Source organism: Panicum virgatum, chromosome 9K, assembly GCF_016808335.1.
Source record: "Panicum virgatum strain AP13 chromosome 9K, P.virgatum_v5, whole genome shotgun sequence".
Lineage (NCBI taxonomy): Eukaryota > Viridiplantae > Streptophyta > Magnoliopsida > Poales > Poaceae > Panicum > Panicum virgatum.
In genome coordinates, this window is record NC_053144.1 from 63,588,597 (window position 1) to 63,601,137 (window position 12,541).

Genomic DNA, 12,541 nt, shown 5'->3' on the forward strand with positions numbered 1-12,541 from the left:
GTTGTACTTCTTTTATATTTAAACCAGTTGTACAATTTGTTGTACTTTGGAGTTTGGATATCCCAGTCATCAGATGACACCATTAAATGTCAGCAGTTTGCCTGCTTGTTGTACTTGGAATTGGATACCCAGTTAGAGCATGGTTAATAGTAGAGCCAAGTGCTTGGCTACAAGTCAAATGCTAAGAGTCAAGTCATACAATAGTTGTCTTATATTTATCTATTATAAAGTTTATTATTATTAAGTGGTACCATATCTTATTTTCTTTTTCTTACTCTTCCTCACATACATTTTTATTTGAGTCCACAAAGTCTATGCTTCCGTGCCAAGCTTGGTGCAAAACAAGAGCTAAGCTTTCTTCACTCTCCTTTTTCTCTCCTCGACATCAGCAAAACTGCTGACTAGCTTGACTTTAAACCCATTATTGTACTTTCTCTTAGGCCTTGTTTAGTTGTAAGGAAATTGAAGAGGATTAGAGGAGGTTGGTAGGGATTAAATCCCCAGCAAGTCAAAATCTCCCCCTCGATCCCTTACAATCCTCAATCCCCTTGTGAAGTGGATTAGTCGAACAAGGCCTCATTAGGTGACACCATTTTTTATAGTAAGCCTACTACGCTAATGCAATGTAGCACGCAGGCCAATTGTATCTCCCGGTGGGAGCATAATTACATTATCCAATGTGGCAATGTGCTTCTCTACGCTCACTTGCCTTTCAGATAACATATTGTGCACTGTTCACAAGTAATTTCAGACGACTAAATGTTCATAAAATGTGCAGGCAATGCCAAGAAATAGGGTGGCTTGCTTTATACCGTTTCCATGCCATCTATCATTGACTCGGTGCTAACCTCTGTACAAAAAAAGCTTTGATGGACGTGTACCAAAATCCCAATGCACAGGTATCAAAAAAAAAATCCCAATGCACAGCATTGCCAATAGGACAATATCGGTAAGACTAGTAGCAGCTATTTACATGTTTGGGACGGACACATATGACACATTTCTTGACCAATTTAAATTAGCCTGCAACCAAAATACCTTCTGCATCACCTGCAGAGTTAATGCAAAAACATTCTCCGGTCTTCAGACCTCACTTATTGCAGTCTTCAAAGAAAGACGCAGGGATTTCTCGTGGTGATGCCATTTTCGACACACACTCGAACTGCAAACATGTTTAAGCAAACAAATGTTAACAAAATACAACATGCAGATAACAGCAACGAAATGGAGATAATGGATGTACCTTTAGGTCCTCGTACTTCTCTCTGATTGCTTTCTGGTCTGGGCACCGTATGCTCAACTGCAGTTCATGTATGATGAAAATGGATTTCTGCAAGTCAGAGACTTTATACCCCGTGTTATGTTGAAGCATCAAGTTCTGGAGATTCATGCACACTAAAGTCAGGAAAAAGAGTTGTGCACATTAATGTCAGAAACGTATGCAGCATAGATACAGTCGGCAATAAAGGACATGCATTCTTACCCAAGGATGAGTCTTTGGGCGGATTATGAACCTGGCTACAAAAAGGCAGGCAGCAGCGACAACTGATGGTAGATAGATTATGCAGTCGTAGTCCAGCAAGCTCAATTCTACGAGATAGCTACACATGGACTCCAGTTTTTTGCTGCTTATGCGCTGAACTTTCAAGGAGAAAATAGATTACCAAAAGAATATTAACAAAACTAAATGCAGATGCTCCGAAAGTACACTTACATTGCCTCCACGACACGAAGCTATGAAGCGCCTACAACAGAGTCATCAGGCATCAGACTCCAAAAATTTGTTAGCATAGTGTGGCAATAATCAGATAAACACAATGTGGTTTAGCAACACAATTCAGATATGGCGACCATTTTACATTAGCAGGGGAAGTTATGTCAAGTGTGAACCTCCAATCTGAAAGTTAAAAGATTGGAGCAAGTCAGCCTTAGAAATGTTGTTACGGTGGGACCCCCAATCTGAAAGTTAAAAGATTTCAGCAAGTCAGCCTCCATCTTCACCACCTGCGTGGAACATAAAACAGAAACGTGCGTCTATAATCCATGGTCCAGGCGAATAACTAAGAAATGGAAAACTCAGCAGAAGAGAGGCTACTTGCTGCTTGGTGTAAGTGTGGTCCGTAATGTCAGTGTATCTGTTCACCTTCATCTTAGAAGACTCAATTTCTTCATACTTGCTGCACCATTACAAAATGCAGCTCAGAGAGTGATTTTAAGTGATAAACAGAAAGTGTAAACAAACAGTTTAGTCCCCTACGCAGCAACGCGCAGTGCAGTGACACCCAGCAGCTGCAGCTTGTCCCGAGTAACAACATTCACTGTGAGGAAGCGGTCGACATATGAAACGGCAAGGTAAAGAGTTTCTGCGTGAAGCTTGAATTCGCCAGCCACCTCTACCAACCAGTCCACAAGGACACTTGCCCTCATTTTGGGGGAGATGTCTTTCTGGATCTTCTGAAAATAGTCAGGGCTTGGCCTCCTCAATGGTTCGACCTAACAATCTCAACAAAATTAGAGAAAATCACACCTAAACGGCTAAAATCCCACATCTCAAGTGATCAAAGAAAAAAAAACTCTCGCATTTTGTTCAAACAGTGCTAGTAAGGTCAGTAAATTAAGATGGCATGGGTCCTGGAGCGGTCACAAACTGTAGCTGGACCGAAACAAAGCAAGGATAATGAAATTTAGCTCCAAAGTGACACAACCTGTCAACTTACACTCTAGACAGGGACACTCACCACAACTGCACTAGCAAAATCATAATTTAACAACCTGCCTAGCCAGCAGCAGCTAAAGCCTAGAAACCAGACAAAATGAACGTTCCACTGAAAACAGAATTAACATCACATAATCCCCGCTCAAATCAAACGGGCCAAATCTTAGCACGCAAGCGTAAGACATGATCACGCCTCCCCAAATGTCCCATCACATCAGCTACGATCACACATTCCAGCCTTAATCAACCACACCCGAGCACCAAATACACCCACGCCACGCGCAAGCTCCCCGGTCCCAGGGGAAAAGGTAGTCGAGAAACCCTCACCTCCAACGACCGGAGGTACCGGTCGATGTCCCCGTGGTACGGCGCGACGGCCGCCTGCGCCGCGCCTGCGTCCTGCCGCTTCGGGTCCAGAAGGCGGGTCACGTCGGCCCCGCGCGCGGCGTCCTCGGCCTCAAGCCGCTTCCTCGCCTCCTCCGCCTCGGCCTCCGCCCGCGCCGCCGACCGCGTCCTCGGCTTCGACGGCCGCGGCGCCGAGCCGCCGTTCGTGTCCCGCCACTCGTTGGCCGGCAGCTCCGCCAGGGCCTTGCGCTTCCCGCGCGACTGCCGAAGAGGCGGCGCCGAGTGCGCGGCGTTCTCCTTGCTCTCCATCACCTCCGCCTCCGGCGTCCGGGTCCTGACGCTGCTGCCGATGGGCGATGGCTACGGTCGCGCGGATGCGCTCCGCCGGCCGCCTTCGTTTTCCGCTGGGGTTTTTGGAGGTTTTTCGTCCGGGCGATGATTGAATGAACGAGGCGGCGTTCGTTCCGGCCTTACGGTGGAAGCCTGACGCGATTTGAATTTTGGAGGTGGACTTGTGGCGGGCATCCGCACAGGACGAAATGCGGCACCACACACGCAACACCCGGAGGCACGTGGGGCCCATACGAATCAAGAGGAGTAGTACGAAACGCGAAAGTTCTGGAGAGGTCTAGTTTGACCGGGAGGGTAGCCTTCCGTTCCCGTGCATCCCATTCCCGATGCTGCATTGCTGCTGCGTCGGGTTTGGCACTAGGGGCGCCGTTCCATGGAAACGAACGATGAACCACCACCCATCGGTTCCCGGAGCAGCGGAAAGGGCGCGTCTGCTCGCCTTCCAGCTCCGATTCCCGGAACAGAGCCAGTCAGCCAGAGAGCCAAGCAGTCGCCGCGCCGCGCCATCATGTGTACATAGACCCACCTCGACACTTCGTCAGCGTCGCACTGAAGAGCGAGGGTAGCAGCAGCCTTCCCCGAGTTCGCCATGGCCAGAGCGATCCGGCACGCCGCCCACAAGGAGCACCACTTGTTCCTCGTCGATTCCGGCGGGAGCAGCGGCACCGACCGCAGCTTCGTGTGCGACGGCTGCGGCTGCCCGGGCGCCGGCCTCCGCTACCGCTGCGGCGCGTGCGACTTCGATCTGCACGCGCCCTGCGCGACGGCGCCCGGGGCCGCGTGGTTCTTCTTCCACGGCCAGCACCCGCTCGTGTTCGAGGTGGCCGCCGGCGTCGGCGAACCTCGCCGCCGCTGCGACATCTGCGAGACGGACATCCGCGGCATGCACTACCGCTGCCGGCCGTGCGGCTTCGACGTGCACCCCATCTGCGCACAGCTGCCGGGCGCCGCCATCTCGCCGCTGCACCCGGAGCACGTCGTGATGCTCAGCGTGGGCGGCCCCGAGTGCGCGCGCTGCGGCGCCGACTGCGTGTGGCGCTACCGCTGTGGCGTGTGCGACGTCAACATTCACCCAAGATGCCTGCTGGGGACTGATCAGACGCCGCTCAACATTACCCTCAAAAAAAAAAAAAAGACGCCGCTCAACATCCCCAAGAGCAACTAGATCCATGGGAAAGTTCAGAACAATGAACGTTACTTGCTCAGAGAATCTCGAGTATTTCTACATGCCGTTTATCTCATTATTTGTTTCTCGGGCGGAGAATCTTGAGTGACCATGTCAATTAATCTTCCAGCTAAAGATTGTCTACAGCTCTGTGGGTCATATGATCCTTTCCTAGGAGTGGTAATGCAGATGTGCAGTCCTATTACACACAGAACGGTGCATCACTTAATCACGGGTTTGCATTACTAATAGTGGCTAGTATGTTCAAACCTCCGTCAAAGATGAGTATATAATAATGATGCTGCACCTTAGAAGAGGACTATCATATGACCAAGCTAATGCTACTATGGTTGGGGACCTGTGTTGCGAAAAATCTCCTCTTTCCCTGTAATTCAAATGTTAATGTAAAGCAATCCCAGAAATTTACTTGCCTATTACAAAATAACACTGTTCACTATTATACAATAATTCGCTAATTGTAATTTGTAAATGCAGCACATTGAGAACCATTATCATGTTCCAATTATACTCATATCAGTATGTTGCTAGAATGCTATAGCATGGAATGGATATTTTGGTAAAAGGAAACTACTTGTATGAACTACTGATAATTTGACAATACAACTGCACCACATATAGAAAGTCTAGAAGATATACCGTTTGTCTCGTGACCAAGCATGCACGCACAAGATATATTGAAATTTCAAAACTTTCGGGGAAGACATCAAAGTATAGAGCTCAGAATAAATATTCATCCGGTAAACCAAATTTACTGTCGCTAACCATGATAATCAATGTCCAAATGTATATGCTAAGCTGCTCTCTACATATCAATACCAGCTCCATCACCATTGCTGGGCCTGCTTTCAGATAGGTGGACCATTTGGCAATCTTCAGGTGCCCGTCGGCCAAATTGTGCCATCTTTTCAGTTAACCTGGCAATAGATTCTTCCTGCTTGGCAAGCTGCATCAGTATCTTTATCCTTCTAAAAGCAACATTGCTGGGCTTTTGCCCCAGCTCAACCATTTGACAGAAGCACCTCTCGGCATCCTCCAACTTCCCCTCATCACACAGCAAGTGAAATAGCACATCCGATACCAAGGCGAATGATCCAAACCTGTTGGTGACCATATCTCTCCACAGCTCAAGTGCTTGCGCCACCTTCCCATGCCGATGGCACAGCCTTATGATAAACATGCAAGACTGTGTGTTTGGGAAGCATCCTTCAGATCGCATCCGCTCATACAACCGCCACGCACTGCCAATGTCGAATGCCCAGTAATAGCACCTGAAGAAAAGGTTATAAGTTGTGGGATTCGGCATCAGTCCCTTTGAGGCCATTTCATCCATCAGTGCAAACGCATCTCCAAGCCTCTTCGCTATAACAAAATTCCGTATTGCAGCATTGTATGCAGGGACGTCTGGGTAGCACCCTAGCTCATGCATCTCCTTTAGCAAGTCCTTCGCCTTGTCAGGTTGGCCAATCAACCCAAGCCCACCAATCAGGCTCGTGTAGGTGATCACATCTGGGGAAATGTCCTTCTCCCGCATTTCGTCGAGCAGCTTGTAGGCCCTCTGCACGTCCTTGTTCTTGCAGTGACAATCGATCAAGCTGTTGTAGGCCACCAGGTCGGGCTCCATGCCGAGCTCCCGCATCTCGGCAACGAACGCCTCGGCGTCCTCGGCCGACTTCCAGCCGGAAAGCAGGATGTTGAAGGTCTGGCGGTTCACCTGGAACTCGTATTTGAGCGCGTGGAAGACATTGCGCGCGTCGGACATGCTCTTCTCCTGGCAGAGCGTGCGGAGCAGCGCATTGAAGAAACCGGTCGGATCGAGGACGCGGAACATCCGCACCAGGCGGCGGAAGGAGTCGACGGTCTCGCGGACGGAGCAAACCTTGGCGACGCGGCCGAGGACGACCATGGCGGTTCGCGGGGTGACGGCGTTGGGGCAGATGCGGCGGGCTTTGTGGAGGAGGCCCCACATGTGCGTGAACCGGCGGGACCGGCCGAGCACGTAGAGCGCGGTGTCGATCGCGAAGGGCGACGGCGCGACCCCGCCGCGGTCGGCGGCGAGGGAGAGGAGCGAGAGCGCGCGGAGCGGGTCCCCGTGCGAGAAGCGGAAGCGGCGCATGACGGCGTCGAGGAGCGGGGCCGAGAGAGGGACGGCGGAGACCGCGAGCGCGGACTCCACCGCGGACGGCGTGGGCGCGGACGTGACGAGGCGGTACACCGCGTCGGCGTCGGCATCGGACGCGGGGGCCTCGTGGACGGCGGGGGAGGTGGCCTCGGGTGCCGCGGACGGCGCCGCCGGCTTGCGGGGCTTGGAGACGTATCGGAAGAGCTGTGGCGCGGGTTTGGGTGGCATTTCGCGCGAGGCGGGCGGCGCTTTGGGAGGTTTTTGGCGACGCCGGCGTGGAGGCGGGGCGGCTTCAGCGGCTGCCGGCGAGAAGTGAGTGGGAACACAGAGGTCAGGTGGACCAGCTGAGCTCGATCTCGTAAGCCTTTCTCCGACCATTCCCCCCATCAACTCCGCTATATGTACTTTCTACTATATTTTACTACCTCCCTTCAAAAAAATTCTCTCCCTATAACTCTTCTCCAATCATTCTCCTCATATCTATTCCCACTATATACTATCACTCATTAATTTACTATTTATTTAGCGTTTTTGAAATTTTAAAAAATCATACAGTATTTAAACTATCATAATACGAATTATCATCATATTACGAGGCTCAAACAGGATTAATATCGCGAAGAAACGGTGTGATTAGAGATATAGGGGGAGTTAAAACTCACTCTATATATGAGGGGAATTTCAACTCCCCTCGTATATAAAGGGAGCTGTGGAGAGAGCCGTTGGAGCGCTCGCTCCCCCCCCCAAGCCCCCCTACGTGGGGTGGGGGGCAGTTTACCGTGCCCCGTTGGCGCAAGCCTAATGGGGCAGTATTAGATGCCGTGTTTCATTTGGGCCTGTTTACGAGGGTTACTTGACACGTTTCCTAACCCGAGCAGTGGGTTCTTTACCAGTAAAGTTTTTGAAATAGACGGGCGTATATTTGAAGAATTAAACGTAGATTAATAATAACAAAATAAATTACTTATTCTACCTGTAAAGTGCGAGATAAATTTATTATACTTAATTAATTCATCATTAGCAAATGTTTATTGTAACATTACGTTGTCAAATCATGGCGCAATTAGGCTCAAAAGATTTGTACACGTGAATTGTGCAATTGATTTTTATTTTGTCCACACTTAATACTCTATACTTGTGTGATGTGTCCGTGATGTTTTTTGGACAAAAATTTTTTTGCTCTAAACACGGCGTAGGCTTTCTAATTCTAACGCATTCCTTGACGTTGGCATGGTCGTCCACCACGTCGAGCGCGGGATGGGAAGACGCCGTTGTTGGGGAGGCGGACGGCGGCGGGGAAGCACGAGGTACGAGTGACGGCGTAGACGACGAGCGCGGGCGGTTGTGGAGCACATCGACAAGAGGGAGAAGACGTAGGTGGCCGCCGACCCGCCGTGGACGGACGCCGGCATAGCTAGATCGTCCGCCAGGGGAGGAGACAGACAATGGGCAGCGCTACGGGTGGCCGGGACAGGACTAGAGTCCACAGGAGACAAGGTGGAGTGCGGGCCGTCGCGGCATCCACAAGCACGAGGCTCCGGACGGACGCGCCGCTATCTGGACGGCAAGCCGGCAAGTGGGCGAACACATGGGGCGAAGCACACCAGCACGGCACCGCAGCGAGGCAGAGCTCAGCTCGGCTGCGGCAAGCCGGCAATAGCGCCTCAGGGCTCGCCCTCACCGTAGGGCTAATTTAAATCCATTTGTGAAGAAAAAAAATAGAACCAATCAAGGATTCAATCGTCACTCTTCAAATCAGCTGCTAGAGAGGAAACAACAATTCACAGGCATGACACGGAACGAAAACAGCAATCAGGTATAAGATGTGCCGCGCAAAGGTGTGCAGGAAAGGCTTGGCGAGCCTCTCGTTGCCGAAGAATTATCGCTTCAAACCAATACAATCTACATCGACATCCCCATTCTTCTACAACTAAATATGTACACAATCTTCTCTTATATCAAACTCAAGCTTACTGAGCAAAATAACAAAAATGCGAATCAAATAATTCTGAAAAAAACAAAAGGAATTAATAGTCTGTTTCATCCTTCTCAATCACTTGGAAATCTAGCATGTTATTTGCTATTGATCGGGATAACTCCGTGCTGTGGTGTTGCTATGCCGATAGACGGGCCAAGCAATTCCGCAATTAATCAAATCAAACCTCTAAAAAGAATGTTGTGAGGCCAATAAAGACTAGTATTCCTTTTTGAAAGCTCCAATGAAGACTAGTTGGCTACATCTGCAACAGCAATCACGCAAGCACCAAGAACAGCATCCCCACCACGAACACAAGCAGCGCATCCTTTATAGAAGAGAGCCCTATCATGTAATTCAGATATACTGCAAATTCCAAAAGGCAATTTGCATCTGCACAATCAACAAGACATACAATGGGTAGCAGAGAACAGGTTCAATGATGAATCTTCTGGGTGGTTGTGCTTTGATCGTTTTCTCAGTGATCATTCTCAGTTGAAGCAACACTGGGCAAAATAACATTGGGTCCAATCACTGACTGATGCAGCCTAAGATTGGACTACATAGACTAAAATCTGGTTGCTAAACATGCATTTCTTATATCGAAGACTAATTTTGAAGATAATCCAAGTATTTTCAACAGTACAGTTTCAGATGGTACAGCTTCCTACCGCATCTACTCTAGCTACACATGAAAGAAGATGCCTTCCAGATGAAAGAAAAGATTAAGTGATCAGAGAACTTTGAAGACCATATATGTGATCCACATGAAAACTTTCAGATGTTTCAGTCTCCTCATATCACTTCTATAACCAGAAGTCAGAACCTGACTACTGAATAAAATGAAATCGAAGGCAGAAAACATATCTGATAACACATCAAAGAAAGAAGCAGCAGCAAGTGATGCAATGTGGACAGAAGATGACCCTGAGGTTATTTACTGGTTTCACCAAGGGTATAGAGCCCCTGCCCGGTCAATGAATCTTGCACCGATATACCCTGTCCTCGCATTTTTCCCTGCATCCAACCTCAACAGAGCAGGGGGCTAATGGTGCGAGCTAACCAAACAAAAGCCATCGATCCAACGAAGGCGTATGCATGTACAGGAAGATCAAGCGAATGACCACACTTCATGCTTTCCAACAAGAACAGTACAAGCAAAGAAAGTGGCAGCGATTAGCGGTTTAAAGCGGAACAAGACAAATCATTCAAGCCACACAGATTGACGACAAACGAGGAACAAAATCCCTAAAAAATGACTGCTAGATCAGTCAGGCTATAAACATGTGAACTATTGAGATACAATGCTGATTCCAAAAGGCAATTGACAGCATCTGAACAATCAACAAGACCTAGAATAATTTTCAAAAAAAACAAGACATAGAATGGGCGGCAGTTTAGTAACAGGTTCAATGATGATTCTTCTGGGTGGTTGTGCTTTGAACGTTTTCTCAGTGATCATTCTCAGTTGAAGCAGCACTGGGCTTATGTAACAATAAGACGGTGGGTCCAATCGCTGACTGTAATGCAGAAGATTGGACTACATAGACCGAAATCCGGATGCTAAACATGCATTTCTAATAACTGAGTAACTAACGAAATATACAGGCACTAAACTTCAATACCGTAAGCCGCGCATGTGACAAAGCATTCAATCTGACGAGCAAACAGCATAAACAGGAAGCAAAATCTCATTGTAACTTATAAATCGATTAAGATTTCATTGGCGCTAGAATTTAGATCTTGTCCATCACACGCAGATCAAAACAGTGCAGAATTCAGAGCAAAACAGATAGGTTCAAGACTTAATCGCCACAAAGCAACCAATGACCTAAAACAAGTTTGACATAGTAGCATAATAACGACGATAAGTGAAGCGATCAAGATCCAACCACTGCAACCGACTAGAAGCCTAGACGCGGTCGCGGCGGGGGCCACCGTACTGCGGGCGGCCGTAGGTGGGGGCGCTGGACACCTCAGCCTGGCGCTCGACGCCGGGGAGATCGGCCATGCCGAGGGACGCGAGCATCTCCATGGTCTCCTTGTCGACGCGGATCTCCTCCACCTCGAGCGCCGACTTCTCCGGGACGAAGTCCATGCGGCGCTCGCGCTCCTCCTCCTGGAGCTTGAGCGAGATGCCGCGGACGGGGCCGCGCTGGATGCGGCGCATCAGGTGGGTGGTGAAGCCGGCCACCTTGTTGCGGAGGCGCTTCGAGGGCAGGATCGAGACCTCCTCCAGCACCTTCTTGTTGGTGTGGAAGTCGAGGGTCATGCGGGAGTAGTACTTCTCGATCACCTGCCTGGAGGTCTTCTTCACGGTCTTGGTGCGGACGCGACCCATGGCTCCCTCCCCTTCTTCTCCGGCGACGGCTGCTGCTAGGCGGCGGCTGGTGCTGGTGCAGGGGGCGGCGGCGGCGGCGGCGGCGGCGGCGGGACGAGGACTGGAGCAAGGGTTTTGCGGAGGCGAGAGACGAGAAGAACTTATAAGGTGGAGGCGGCAGTGTGGAGCTAGGGTTTCGCGGTGGGAGGAGATCTGAGCCGCTCGTTCGAGATGGGCGGGTGATATTGATTGGGCTGGTACTGGGCCTTGTCGCCAGCCGCCAGGCAACGCAATTAGTCCCACCTCGCGCACACAGACTGAGCAAGGGGATCGGTGCTCTATACAGAAGACCGAGCCACCGAGGCGCACAACTGCAACTGCTCCTGCATGTGTATCATTATGAATACAACACAGATACGGGAATGAATTCGGTAAGAAAACGGGAAGTTCCCGGCAAAATACGGGATCTGTGAAACCGAGTCCGTTCTTGATTTTGCGGGAATTTCCTGTTTTTATTCCCGTTTTTGTTTTTTTTTGTTAAAATGGTATACGGTCGGTTTATATGGAATATGGTGCCGATCGGGTCCCGTTTTCATCCCTAGGACTACCGGACTTCTCGGTGTTCAAGATTGTACTGTATCTCGTTCTTTTTTTTTGTAAAAAGCAAAAGATTGTATCTCGTTCCTCGCCCAGCACTAGCAGGCTCGTCCGCTTTGTCATCGACTTCACCATTGCCGGTCAACGGTCATCCCCGAACGGTGCGAGAGACCGGCACGAATTCGTAATGGGCCTGTGTTTGCTGCGGTTTCTTTTGGGCCTGTTTATGCGCCACCCGCGCGGCCTGTCTGCTTTTCTATTCGGTCCAGCGGCAAAGGCATCGGGCTCAAAAACTGCTGCGAGAGGGTCTCAGCTGACGATCGATGAGTCCCTCAAAAAAAAAAAACTGACGATCGATGCGCGCGTCGCCGTCAGAGTGTCGACATGATTTCACTCGCCATCTTCCATCCCGGCGGCAGCGCTCCACACAAAGAATGGGATGTGCACGCAGCCTTGTGTCCGCTATCGAGAATAGGATAGCCTCCTAGATTGTCCTGTTTGGCGAGTACACCCCCACTGTGCTCTGAGTGTACTACATGTGTGTGACTGTGTGTGGAGATAGCTAGGACCCCGGTGGCAAAAAAAAAAACCCGGCTCCCTCTTGATTTTCTGCCCCAATGGAAACAGAACATCCTTCTCATCTCGAAGAATTCTGCGCGGTCCAAGAGTCCGTTCCCGTCACGCCTCGCGTACGTGGCTAGTGGCTGTGGCCAAATTAAACAAACTCCATGGAGAGCGCAATCTATCTGCAGTGGTGACGCTCTCTTTTCTCGCCGACCGATTAGCTGACCGTGCGCTGCACATGCTATGGTTATCTTCTTGTTATGCTCCCAACCTTGCTACGCACCACCGGAAAAAAGTTGTGGATAGATAGCAAGTAACTTGTGTAGTCGTCGTTGATAGAAAGCGGCATTGTCCTGGTGCTGACAACG

General features: G+C 49.9%; 4 protein-coding genes and 1 non-coding gene across 7 annotated transcripts; 1 reads left to right on the forward strand and 4 right to left on the reverse strand.

Annotated features, from left to right (window-relative positions):
• Window positions 1–773: 773 nt before the first annotated feature.
• On the reverse strand, window positions 774–3,517 carry LOC120646916 (putative cyclin-A3-1). 3 transcript variants are annotated; one of them, XR_005664634.1, is made up of 8 exons: window positions 3,044–3,517; window positions 2,258–2,493; window positions 2,096–2,177; window positions 1,891–2,004; window positions 1,715–1,745; window positions 1,484–1,636; window positions 1,244–1,378; window positions 774–1,162 (listed from the first exon to the last, which is right to left on the reverse strand). XR_005664634.1 is itself a non-coding variant. In XM_039923450.1 (8 exons), the coding sequence occupies exons 1-8, from the start codon at window positions 3,368–3,370 to the stop codon at window positions 1,091–1,093; spliced, it is 1,113 nt and encodes a 370-aa protein (XP_039779384.1). In that variant the 5' UTR covers window positions 3,371–3,511; the 3' UTR covers window positions 774–1,090. The 3 variants fall into 3 exon arrangements, 1 of the variants encoding a protein (XP_039779384.1); XR_005664635.1 differs by having other exon boundaries at window positions 1,244–1,395; XM_039923450.1 differs by having other exon boundaries at window positions 1,928–2,004; window positions 3,044–3,511.
• Window positions 3,518–3,946: 429 nt separating this feature from the next.
• LOC120646918 lies at window positions 3,947–4,999 on the forward strand. Its single transcript, XM_039923452.1, has one exon. It carries the CDS (start codon window positions 4,002–4,004, stop codon window positions 4,575–4,577), a length of 576 nt encoding a protein of 191 aa, XP_039779386.1. The 5' UTR covers window positions 3,947–4,001; the 3' UTR covers window positions 4,578–4,999.
• LOC120646917 (putative pentatricopeptide repeat-containing protein At1g02420) lies at window positions 4,943–7,080 on the reverse strand. Its single transcript, XM_039923451.1, has one exon. The coding sequence runs from the start codon at window positions 6,943–6,945 to the stop codon at window positions 5,401–5,403; it is 1,545 nt and encodes a 514-aa protein (XP_039779385.1). The 5' UTR covers window positions 6,946–7,080; the 3' UTR covers window positions 4,943–5,400.
• A 2,340-nt stretch (window positions 7,081–9,420) lies between these two features.
• Window positions 9,421–9,497, reverse strand: LOC120653049. Its single transcript, XR_005666743.1, has one exon. It is a non-coding gene; the product is annotated as a small nucleolar RNA R160 (small nucleolar RNA).
• Window positions 9,498–10,367: 870 nt separating this feature from the next.
• On the reverse strand, window positions 10,368–11,143 carry LOC120646919 (40S ribosomal protein S17-3-like). The gene has a single exon (XM_039923453.1). The coding sequence runs from the start codon at window positions 11,031–11,033 to the stop codon at window positions 10,605–10,607; it is 429 nt and encodes a 142-aa protein (XP_039779387.1). The 5' UTR covers window positions 11,034–11,143; the 3' UTR covers window positions 10,368–10,604.
• Window positions 11,144–12,541: the final 1,398 nt, after the last annotated feature.